Below are 12073 nucleotides of genomic sequence, written 5' to 3' on the forward strand. Positions count from 1 at the left end.
AAAAATAATGAAAAATATTGATGTGTGAGCAATTTTTGTGAAACTGCTGCACTAGCCTGCCGAAAACTGGTACAGTTACCCTAGTTTAATGATTTAAATACAGAACCAACTACAGTGGAGTGCCATTTATCCGGGTACCTTTTATCCGGCTTTCCGTTTATCCGTGCTGTTGAGAAATGACAGCCCAAGTGCCACAAATCCACTAAACGACCACTAAACGGCTTCTAAACGACTCAAGCACTCTACCTAAACGGAATATAGAAAGACTTCGTTTAGCAGACGGCAAACGACTCATGCATTCTAAAAATAGCAAAAAGGCTGGTGGCGCTCTCTGTTGGTGGGATACCCCAACCAGTTGAGCTTCATCGCTTGGAGGAGAGCTTTCTCATTTCCTCTGTACTGTTGTATGGTTTCGCATTGAAGTTATGCATCGCTAGAACTAGAACGGCGATACGATTGTTTAAATACTAAACTCCAATGGAAACAACCAGCACTGAAGCAAGTGAGATTTGAGTTATGGTCGTTGGTGTTGATACCCACGTATCTGACCACACGACCATTCATATAGATTTTTGTTCTGAAAGTTAGAAGGCTATTTAGGTCATGATAAGATGAAACTTGTTGAAACCACATTGCAAGAAAAGGATAGCAATATAATGATGAGTTGTAATACGTAATACGCCATCTATTGATCAAACCAATGAAGCTGTGGGGAGCTTTCATTTGTTTTCTATGGATATTCAATTTTCCAGTCGTTTAAACTTAATCTGTGGCGCTTGGGAGTTCAATACAAAAGTGACATTGCGTTATGAGGAGGATATTTGAAAAAGTTATAAGAGCACATTGTCATAACAAAAAACACTATAATTCATGGCAAATTGTAAAACTTCTCTTTCGAAAAACATGAAGTTAATAAAAACTGGGTTATTTTTATTAAAAAATAAGAAAAATTTCAAAAAAAACCAGGAATTGGTAATAAAATATATAATTTGACTCTTTATCCGTGTTATTCCCTTATCCGGGCGAAGTCAAGTCCCGAGAAGCCCGGATAAACGGCGCTCCACTGTACTGCTAAATACTGCACGAACATCTTTTTGTTTATGCAAAATGATTACTGTATTTAAAAAAAATTCCTATGACGCTTTGCCCCAAGCGCCCCAGATTAAGCTTAGGCTGGAAATACACGAACCGAGATCGTCGTGGTACCGCAAAATTCGCGCCTTGTTTATAACAGTTGTAGAACAAATGGGCTGTCAAATCTTCCACGCCTCCAATCGCGCCAGCTGTTTGGCAGAGATACCCAACTTCGGTATTCCTGTGATTTTCGCGGTAGCTCGAACCGATTATGTGTACTTTTTCTGGTAGATTTGTTTGAAAACTCGTGTCGAGAAACGAGTTTTGTCTTTTATTTTGCACAAACTAAGAGAAATGAATATTTTAATTTGCAAATTGATATACAATATTTCATCTTGGCACATTCAATCGTCACCAGACCTTGGATGAGTCCATACACGAACCGCGATTATCTCGCCTGTCTGTCAGATTTTATAACAAAATTCCCAAGCGCCACAGATTAAGTTTCAACGACAGGAAAATCAAATATCCATTGAAAAAAAACGAAAGTGCCATATAGCTTCACTGGTTTGCTCAATAGATGACATTTTTTAACTCATCATTATACTGCTGACCTTACCTTTTCTTGCAATGTGTTTTGCCTAACTTAATCTAATCGTGGCCTATACCCTATATAAAAATCTATATGAATGGTCGGGTGATGAGATACGTGAGTATCTACACCAACGACCACTACTCAAATCTCACTTGCTTCAGTGCTGGTAGTTTACATTCGAGTTTAGCATTTAAACAATCCTATCGCCATTCTAGTTCTAGCGATGCATAACTTCAATGCCAAACCATGCAACAGTACAGAGTGAATGAGAAAGCTCTCCAAGCGAAGAAGCTCCTCTGTGTCACTATCCCATCAACAGTTGGCGCTACCAGCTTTTTAGCTATTTTTTGAATGCATGAGTCGTTTGACGTCTGCTAAACGAAGTCTTTTTGTATTCCGTTTAGGTTGAGAGCTTGAGTCGTATAGAGCCCGTTTAGTGGTCGTTTAGTGGATTTGTGGCACTTGGGGAGTTTCACAATTTAAAAAACGTTATTCGAATGGTACCCTAATCTTTAGGTACCAGAATATGAGAAATTCAAATCATATCCGAGCATTCATAAAGAAGCTATAAATTCACGTGCAAAAACTCAATCAAAAGCCACCAAAATCTCCTTGTTGAAACAACAAACTTTTTTCCATAAATATGCATACACAAAACGCACAAGATCTTTTAATCGAGTCGAATCAAAATAAAATTGGTGACTTGCACAGAAAAGTACACGCAATTTCAAAGCAATTTTATTACATTACATATTACATACATTTTGCTACGTGCTGTACTGTACCTGTCGTTAAAACTATGATTTAAAAATAAAAATAAAATATTTGATTAAAGAGTCAGTTGTGCTTTAAATTAGTTTTAAAAAAAAGTCATCCACCACGTGTTTGGTGGAACAATTATCGCCACGTGTTTCGGACGAAACATATCTTTTGCATGCACATTCCCCGTTCACGCGTCTAGTTTTGCGTACAAACAGTGCGTATGGAGAAGAAAATACGGTGACTGCCATGCGCTGCAGAAGATTGTTCATCCCCCACTCAATCCCCACGTTTGCTTGGATGGAAAAGTATATCCTTTCCGAATGACTAAACACGCCACCGCGCGCGCGATAGAGAGAGAGAGTCTCTCTCGGGTAGTTTGTATGCGGCTGTGTTGATGCGCTGAACCTGAACGAAAGAACTGGCACGCTAAAACGACAGCTAGCTCAAGCAGGACGGGACTAGCATCAGCTGGGTAGCAGTGCAACTGATAATCGTGCGCCTGTGTGTAAGCAAAATCCAAAAAAAGAAAAGAGCAACGCATATTCTACTCGAACGTGCGATATATGGGCCGGCTTTTTTATTTCTTGTATTTCGCCGGTCGGTCGCTGTGTGCGTGAAGGGGATACAAAAGTGAAATGGATGATGGCCATAGCTTGTTTCGCAAGAATGGTCGCACGGGGGTCCGACTAACTTGTTTCCTAGTCACGTTCTCGCGCTCTCTCGTTCACTCTTGCTATCTTGTGCTTGGTAGCACGTTAGCGAAACACTCATAACAATAAAATCATTTGTTTAATGATCAAATCAAACATTTAAATAATGCGTATTTCAAATACCAAAATACCAATTTAGAGCCATTATTTCATGTAAACCTCACAAAAATTCTCTTTTTTTCATACGTTTTAGAGATCAGCTGCTCTGATATTAGCTTCAAGACCAGGATTTAAGAAATTGTTTTTTCTTTGCTTTTTAAAACAATCCGTAGTCTCTTAACTTTTAAAATGTTCAGACACACTGGACAACATTTTGACCATCGCGAGCATCCAGTTGCCCCATAGTGCACAACTGCTCCATCCCGTCACGTGCGTGTACGCCCGTGGCTGGGTATGCGTTCACCCATGTATACGGATATATCACAGCATGCCATACATGAGCTATCGTAGTGTGAAGCGATGGTAGTGTGTGGTGTTGGTAGTAGTAGTGAAGGTACGTACGTGAAGCAGTATTGGAGAGCAGACTGGAGACTGATCAAACTCGTCGTTAGTTCGTCCTCCCGCAGCGGAACGATAGCGCAGATTCTTCCAATCGCTCCGGAACGTAACATCGCAGCGACGTGAAGGTGTTATCCCGATTTCGGTAGCGTAGAACGATTTCCGGTTCAAGTGCCTATCCCGTGTGTATGTGCGTGCGTGTTTGTACCGTGTGGATTCCGTTCAAAACTACTCGCTAATCGTGTGGATGATCCTGCGAGATTAATTCAATAAAACTAGCGGATAAACTAGAGGATCGTGCAGAGTAAACGATGCGGTATCCTGACCGGGGACACGTTGTCAATCATTCGGCCACTCGGTGAAGAGCAAGTTAGTGTTATGTATGTGGTAAATTTGATATTGAAATTGTGAATGTTCGTATGGTTCCGTTATTGAAAATAGTTCTTGAAATACTACACAGATGGGCAGCAAAAAGTTTGCTCTGGTTCTGGAAAATTCCGCTACTGTATAATATTGCAATACTCCGTAGGCTGCGTGAAAACGTCGCGAGAGGGTGGGGGAGCTTGCCAACAGACCGTGCCCATGCCAGAAACATTCTTCCTATTCTTCGCAAGGGTGTGGTGCATCAGGATAATGTTTATCGGTGTGTTGTGTACGGAGCCGGCTTGTTGCCGGAGTGTGCGTTCATGGCGAACCCTTTCCACCGGGTGTGTCGGTGCATCAGCAAGCGTCAAAGCTTTTCCTCCTTTTCCTCCCACGGTCATTAAATTTGGCCGTACAGGCAAAGCAGCAGCAGCAGCAGCAGCAGCATGCCCGTGCCCTTCCAGCAGCCTTCCCCACACGTCCGTTTGTTCCACGGTTTCTGCTGTTGAAATGCCCTGAACCTGAGAGCGCTGCTGCACACACTGTGTAGTGGAGTAGGCTGTGCCGGTCGGTTTTTGCGTAGTGGTAGTGCGATAGGCCATGGTAGTGTTCCTAGCCTCCATGATAGTTGTGTGAGCTCAGGCTTGAAAAAAAAAATCACAAATATTACTTTTTCTCTCTGTGTCGAGACAAGACCTCGGTTTGCGACTTTTTTGTACGCCATCGTTATTTATACTATTATAAAATCCACAATACTAAAAAAAAATAAAATAGAAATCGCTAAATCGTCTGTGTTCGCTCGATCGATCGACTTTGTAAACGATCTGAGTAAGCGAAACAAAAAAACATATCTTACCTGTGGGTTACGCTATAGCAACGCACACTAGTGCCGGATGAGACAGGGCAGCTTAGCCTAAGCGGGCTGTTGTACTCGTGTGCGTATCGCTATCATTTTAGTTCAATTGTCTCCTCTTCAATAGACGGTTTGTGTGTGTTGTTCGTAGTGGTGGTAGGTGTAAAACTCCCGTTATCATATCCTCACCATCGCCGGCAACTAGTGTCGCCGACGGTTACGTGTGCACTTGTTAGACGATTTTTGTCCCTCCTGTAATCACCACGCGCCTCGGTGTAGTTGTCCCGCCAGGTAAGAAGGGTTCAGTTAGTATTGCACACTGTGTTAGGTACTGCATGTCTACAAGTTTCGGTAAATTTCGGGCAATCATGAGGAACCGTAAAAGTGTTGTGCCTTTTCCAGAGTCTTCAACTCGATTAGAATGTGAATTTCATAGAATAGTGTGTTTCTTCTCTTTCGCTCTTGTTTCCTGTGGAGATCCGCTGGACGTTGTTCTCCATTTTGTTTTGAACGGGGAACGTGTTAAAACCGCGACCGGCGAATTGGAGTGTGTGTGTGTGAGTCTGTTGGTGCTTGATCGTGAAAAGCGCTGACTTACTCATCACAGAATCTATTGTTCAGGCACTTCTTAGGAAGGAGTCAATACAGCGTTGTCAGACTTAGCGGATTTGCTCAAGTTTTGTGCATGTGCGTGGTGATGAGTAACTTAACCTGCATCGACTAAACCACTTAGCCAAAGGTGTTACACATTTTCACCTGTGTATTGTTCTGCAATACAAGACTGCAGGCAGCAAGAACCTCCATGTGCGCGAATCTAACAGCCGAAACCATTTTGACACGACCTACACACAGGCACACATCATCCCAAGCTGCTGCTCGATTGCAGATTCTTTCTCTCCCTCTGTTTGACCATCGTGCCGTATTCCGTCTCGCTCTGAGCTCTGTGGTGCGTCTTCTCGCTTCATCATTTCGGATGATTTTGCTCCATCCGAGCAGCACAGCAGCACACACACGCAAACTCGGTGAGAGTGTGTGTGCTGGTCTGGTTGGGGAAAGCACATCCTCTACCGCTGCTGCTGCTGCTGCTGCTGCTGCTGTATCATTTCGGAAGGATTTATCGAATCCCTCCGAGAAGAAGCAATCTCATTGCTGTTTCGTGCGTCGCCTGCTGCGGATCGTGCGTGGCAAAGGTTCGTGGGAAATCGTCCCGTCGGCTGGTGTGGGGCTGGATGTTGTTGAAGGACAGTGCCGCCACCAGAACGTTGCCGTCGGTACACGGTTCAAATACACGGATATAATTGTCTGGTTCTTTTGCGGGTGATTTTTGGTGACGAAATTCCTTTCAGCTGTCGGGTTTTTATTATTTTGTACTAATTTACTGTTTGTTTACTTTTTCTTATCGTTTTTTTTTCTTTCCATCAGCCAAACAGCCACCTTTACTGTTCTTCCTCTTTGCGGAATTGTGCAAGACATTTCTGTGGTTCTCCGTGTCCAGCGCTTTTCTGCTATGCTGTGCGTGCCAAGTGCTCACTGTGTGTCATTAATCGGCTGAATCCGGTGCGGTGTGCTTTCAGCAGTGTTTGCCGTATGTACTGGAAGGGCAGAAAAGTGTACTGTGTGTTGTGTGGTGGTGCTGCTACAGCTGACAAGTCCCAAGTTGTGTGGTGCCAGGAGGGGAGGTGACTTCATTACTCATCGACCGGAGCAAGAGCTTTTGAAAAATTCGGCAAAGAAGAAAAAAAAAACAATTCAAGTGTGAAAAGTAAAGGGAAAGCGTGCGAACGAAGAAAGGCAACATCCTGCGAACGTTCTGTGCCGTTACAACCCGGGAGAGGCTGTGTATTCGCCGCATCGACGAGAGATCGGGGCGATAAAAGGCGAGCAAAAAGACACGAACTATGAATACTTAATCTCCCTTGCGCCTGGCAGCAGACTCTTACTACAAACCTTCCGAATGTGTAACGGACAATCGCCACAGCAGCAGCCGCAGCAGTAGCCGAAGAATAGAAGGTTTCCCCGTCGAACAAAACAGCAGGGAGTGCGTGCGTGCGTGCGTGCCAGATTGTTTGCCTGGCGCTGCTGTGTGGTGTTTCTTGCGCGAAAAAGAAACAAACAATTGACGTGTTTGTTGTGCGTACGTGTGTGTGTGTGTGTTTGTGTATTTCTTATACGAAAAAATCGTTCGCAAAAAGGTGGACGGACAACATCCGACCACTGACCAGCACTACCTTTTTGTGTCTCGGCAGTAGCGTTTTGTTCGGATCAAGTGCGCACTCTAGCCAGCGAAGCAATCGCGCTTGCTGCCAATGAACGTTTATTTATTTATTTATTATTTATTTTGTTTTGAACATTCCCGTGTGAGCAATTCGATCAGTGTGAATCACCCACTGGAGGCAAAAAATCGCTTCGACGACTTCTTGCATCAAATCGAGCGAAGGGGCAGTGTCGCTGGTAGAAGATTCCCTTGGTTTGTCAATATCATCTGGTGTTGTACCATCGTACACTAGTAGAAGTGCCGGAAAAGGCAAAAGAAGGAAAGCCAAGTAGAAGCACGCGAAAAAGGAACGGAGCCAGATCTGAACGACTTCCAATCTTGCTGTGACACAAACACACACCCACACCGGATAACAGTGTACTCCCCATACACCATACGGCAGAGTATACGGGACAGAAACGGACGACGACCGTTGACAACTGACTACTACTACTACTACACACGCGGATTTGCTTCTTTGCAATCCCGCATGGTTGCTCCCTGTGCGAACGTGTGTTGGTGAAGCAGCAGCATCTAACGACCGTACAACACTCACGCACACACCACTACGCGGTAATTTTCAAGTGTGCGTGTGTGTGTTCACCCAACATCATCGAACAGATTTGTGCTGTAAAGTAACGCAAAAAAAAAAACTCCAATCTGCAACATTCGGTGACGACGGCATTGGCCACGCAAACGTGTTCCCTACTCTTGAGTGAGTAAAAAGTCAAGCGTCACGCGTTTGAAGGGAACGAAAAGTACACGGAAGACGGCCATACGCGCGATACACACACACACACACGAACAAAGACTGCCCCCGAAACGGCAGGACGATTCGGAATTCTCTCCCGAGAGTGAAACCAACCGACGAAGGGATGCCTTCCCTGCAACAGGTGAGTGTTTACTTATTCGTCGTCACCGGAGTATCGTTTCTGGTTTCCCTATAACGAGAGGGGGAGAAGGGAATACGTTCGTTTGCGCACTCACTCCCTACACTGTGCACCATGCGATACACATTTCCTCATTTTGTTTCCGATGTACACGTGGCGGCAGGCACTGCAATGTGTGCCCCCCCATCATCATCCTAGGATATCGTTGTGTATGTTGACCCACCATATGCTCCTCTTTACAGCTGTGTTATAAATCACGCCCAGATTGGATATATTTTGTTGTGCTTTCTTGCACCCACACCCACCCACCCACCCAAGCAAAACCACCGAGAGAGAGCAGCATGATGGAGGTTATTGACATCGGTGGAATAACTTCTGTATGTTTCTTGGGGTTTGGCCTGGATGCAGCGAGGCATCAACGTGTTAACATTTCCCCTTCGTGTTAGGTGCAACATTATTTGACGCTAATGATGGGTTTATTTCGCTGGACCACATGCAATGGTCGATTTTTCATTTGCCCCAAAAGCCACACAATTGTACCACGTGTGTGTGCTTGGGCGGTGTGAAATCATCAATTCGATTAAACACGTGTCCAAAACATAAGGACGCAATATAAGTACGATTGATTACGGTTGGCTACGTTTCCGCGTTGCCATTTGGCCACAAAAGTGCACAAAAGCGCTAGAGTAGGAGTCAGAATTTCGTACTATTTCTTCGACACAATGTAGAATACAGATTTGAACAATCTGTTTAGGCAATACTTTTGTTAAGCGTCCAATTCTTTCGTATCTGAGGTAATTTTTCGTGTACTAAGACTCATTACACGGTTAAACATTTGTTACGGTGTCGATGTCAATAATAGCCGCTTTCTTTACTGAAAACTACTTGGCAAAATTTCTGGCAACAGTCAAGCATAAAGTACCGTAAGCGACAAGCAACCGCTCCAAAACACAAGATCGCGGCGATGGTGGTGGGGACACGGTGATCTTGAAGCGTAAACACAACCGGACCAACCGGGATCAACCTGTTGATGCGCCTTGCGCTCGCTGATTTAATTCACCTTTCGCGTATACATTACAATAATTAGCCCACCAGCTAGCTTGTATTGGCCCGGCGGAGGATATGAACTATGCTGGAAGCTCAGCTCTCACAAGTTTTGGATGTTTAAAAAGTAGCGGCGGAGAAAGAAGGAAATGGGTTTGGTTGTTTGCTGGTTGTAATGAAATAGATGAACGTGTTGTGGAGTGGAATCACCCAGCCATAAGTGTGCGTTTATCCATATATTAGCGACAAAGATGATTAACAAGGTACGGGGAACTATAGTTGTGATTCGGCCTTTGTTTAGATACAACTAATATTCAGGCTCGTGTTGTTTTCTGTCCTTTTGTTTGTGCACAATATGTAAAAGTGTGTAAAAGAGTAATGTTCAATTGCTACTTATTTAGACAATTTCACAACCACGATGCATCTCTTTCTGAAACAGGCAATCGAAATCATTTCAAAAATGTAACAACTGTAGTTTTTCACCCAGCGCACGTCATAAAATGGTTCACAGCTGCGCTAGATCAAATCTGTTACCCCAAATTAGCAGCTGCCCCCCCTTGCGTGTGCACAGGCCTCAGACATCAGCTAATTGGTGAAAAGAAAGGCGCTTCGGAAAGCTTCTGTCGGGAACCTTTGGTTTAGTCATCGCCCGCGTAGCTTACGGTAGTTTTCCCTCCCAATTTTCTCCACACTGCTTCGCGCACTACTTCCCACCGGTTTGGGTAAAACTTTTGGCGACGCGAAAACACTTCGATCCGTTTACCACCCATCTTCGCGTCCCCCATGTGTGTGTGTGTGTGTCTGCGTGTTTGTTGGATGGATGGCTGGTCAACTTCGACATCATCATCCCGAGACCGCGCACGACCCCTCTGGGGGGGCTCTTTGGGGGTAACGAACCGCGGCGTAAAGTAAAAGTGTGTACTACAGGCTCCGCTCCATGTGTGCGTCGCGCTTGCGACGCAACGGCGTGTGAATTATAGCGTCCACGCCGTTTTAATAATGCCCCCACTGCCGCCGTTAGGTCGCCAACGGCTCAAAGAGAGGTGGTGTGTTGATGTGGTTAAAAAAAAATATACGTCAACATAAATTAATAAAATACTACCAAGCAGTACGCTTTCGGGGGGAGCATATGGTTGTGGAGTTTCCCGAGCAATGTTGACGCCCGTTAGCGAAAGAGGCCGCGATTTTTTTTTGATATCTTTGGCTACAGAGCACACAGGACACATTCACCTAACGGTGCTGGACTTTCTTCGGATAAACCCCGTAGAAAGGCTATAGGTCGCGGATCTGCGGACATTGCCCAAAAGAAATGCGGGAGAAAGCTTACAGTCGGGGGCAAGTTGTTATAAAAACCATCAAATTGGTAATTGCATCGGATGAGTGCGCGCGTGTCGCTTATGTTGTTAATTTGTCCCTCCCCGTGCACTTTTGGCTTGGGAGCGTTGTATAAATGTCAGATGGTGAAAGTAGTGCAATCTTTAAATGATAGATCGTCTTTATCCCTGTATTTTGTGATTTACAAATACATTTTATGGCTAAACTTTAGTTATTATTTAGCATCAAGCTGTCCAAATAATTTGACCATTTTTCCAAGACTTTTACTGTAGCAAGTTAAATGTTTCTACTCAATAAAACGGCTCCCAACGGATATTTGATATAGCGGAATTTGGGGCAAGTGTGCCATACGGGGCAAGAGTGCCACCAAGCATTTTTCCTTAAAAACTTTAGTTTAATGATCAATTGTGTATACAGTTGGTTGCTTTCCAGTGACTAAGTATTCTGAGCCTAATTGCATATAGACCAATCGATATTTCCCATTGTTTTGAACTTATTTATATTGAGTTTCAAAATTGAGCAGAATATTATAATTTTTTAATCCAACCAAATAAGCTCTCAAAAATCATGCGAACAATCAACCGAGAAAATATTTACACCACCGTATAGCTGAGAAAACGTGAAATTTTTTGTGGGGTTAGTTGAAAAAAACTTTTTTTTTGTCACTGAAAAATTCAATTTCAAAAAAGTTACAACTTTTGGGGCAAGTGTGCCATCTCTGTTTGGGGCAAGTGTGCCACCATCTTTCATAGGCGCGAGCTGTCAAAAATGTAAACATTGTTGTAGCGTGCTGCGGAATGGTGCGCTATTGTGAGCGGATTCCACGCCAGAAAAACAGAACAGTAACAAACCATATTGTGGTACAGTTGGTGGTCAAAAAGGGTTCATTGGTGACTAAATACATGTAGGAATAAATACACTAGTGGTATAAACGTAATAATTACCAATTATCTAAGAAATACGGTTATTTTAACCAGGTGGCCGTCTTGCCCCATACGAGTGGCACTCTTGCCCCATAGCCCAAAAAACAACGTCTTTTTGGACCCTTTTTAAAACGCTTCAAAAACTGTTTTATTTGCACTTTTTTCAAGCGAAACTCATTTATAAGTGAGGAAATAGATGTAAAATGGTTATGAGATTTAAATCGGCCTTTGAAAAACATGTTTTAGTGAGTTGTAACTTGAAATGCTTAAGGTGGCACACTTGCCCCAAGTTCCGCTAACAGGCGATGGTGACACCAGGGATGTGATGATGGGAGACCAGGGAATGATGGGTAAAGTAGGCAAAAATCCGGAGTCGACTCCGATCCGACTCCAATAATTTTGGAACCGACTTTGGAAGGTAGGTCCGCCCAGCATTATCCAGAGCCGTTCGGAATCGTCTGAACCCGTCCGAAGTCGTCCGGAGTCGTCTGGAGTCGTCCGGAGTCGTTCGGAGTCGTCCGGAGTCGTCCGGAGTCGTCCGGAGTCGTCCGGAGTTGGAGTCGTCCAGAATCGTCCGGAGCCGGCATTTGAAACTAAGGCCTGTACACAAAGTGCACGCGCAAAGGGAAAGACAAACATAAATACAACGAAATGAAATACCTGATCACAAGCACATTGCATCGGACGGCTCTGACTCCGGTCGAATCCGGACAACTGCGACCCAGACAATTACGACTCTGGACGACTCCGGACGACTCCGGATGACTCCTCC

The 12073-nt window shown here is 44.2% G+C and overlaps 1 protein-coding gene across 3 annotated transcripts in view; it reads left to right on the forward strand.

The window, feature by feature from the left end:
• Positions 1–3497: 3497 nt before the first annotated feature.
• The window catches only part of LOC120951196 (translational regulator orb2-like), a 37845-nt gene continuing 29269 nt past the window's right edge, over positions 3498–12073 (forward strand). Inside the window, exons 1-2 of one of the 3 annotated variants that reach the window (XM_049610963.1) lie at positions 3498–4019; positions 6278–8002. In XM_049610963.1, the coding sequence (XP_049466920.1) occupies positions 7985–8002 (18 nt within the window). In that variant the 5' untranslated portion in view covers positions 3498–4019; positions 6278–7984. The remainder of the gene's footprint in view (positions 4020–6277; positions 8003–12073) is intronic. The other 2 variants (XM_040369759.2, XM_049610964.1) reach the window with 2 other exon arrangements.

This window comes from Anopheles coluzzii, chromosome 2 (assembly GCF_943734685.1).
Source record: "Anopheles coluzzii chromosome 2, AcolN3, whole genome shotgun sequence".
Classification (NCBI taxonomy): domain Eukaryota; kingdom Metazoa; phylum Arthropoda; class Insecta; order Diptera; family Culicidae; genus Anopheles; species Anopheles coluzzii.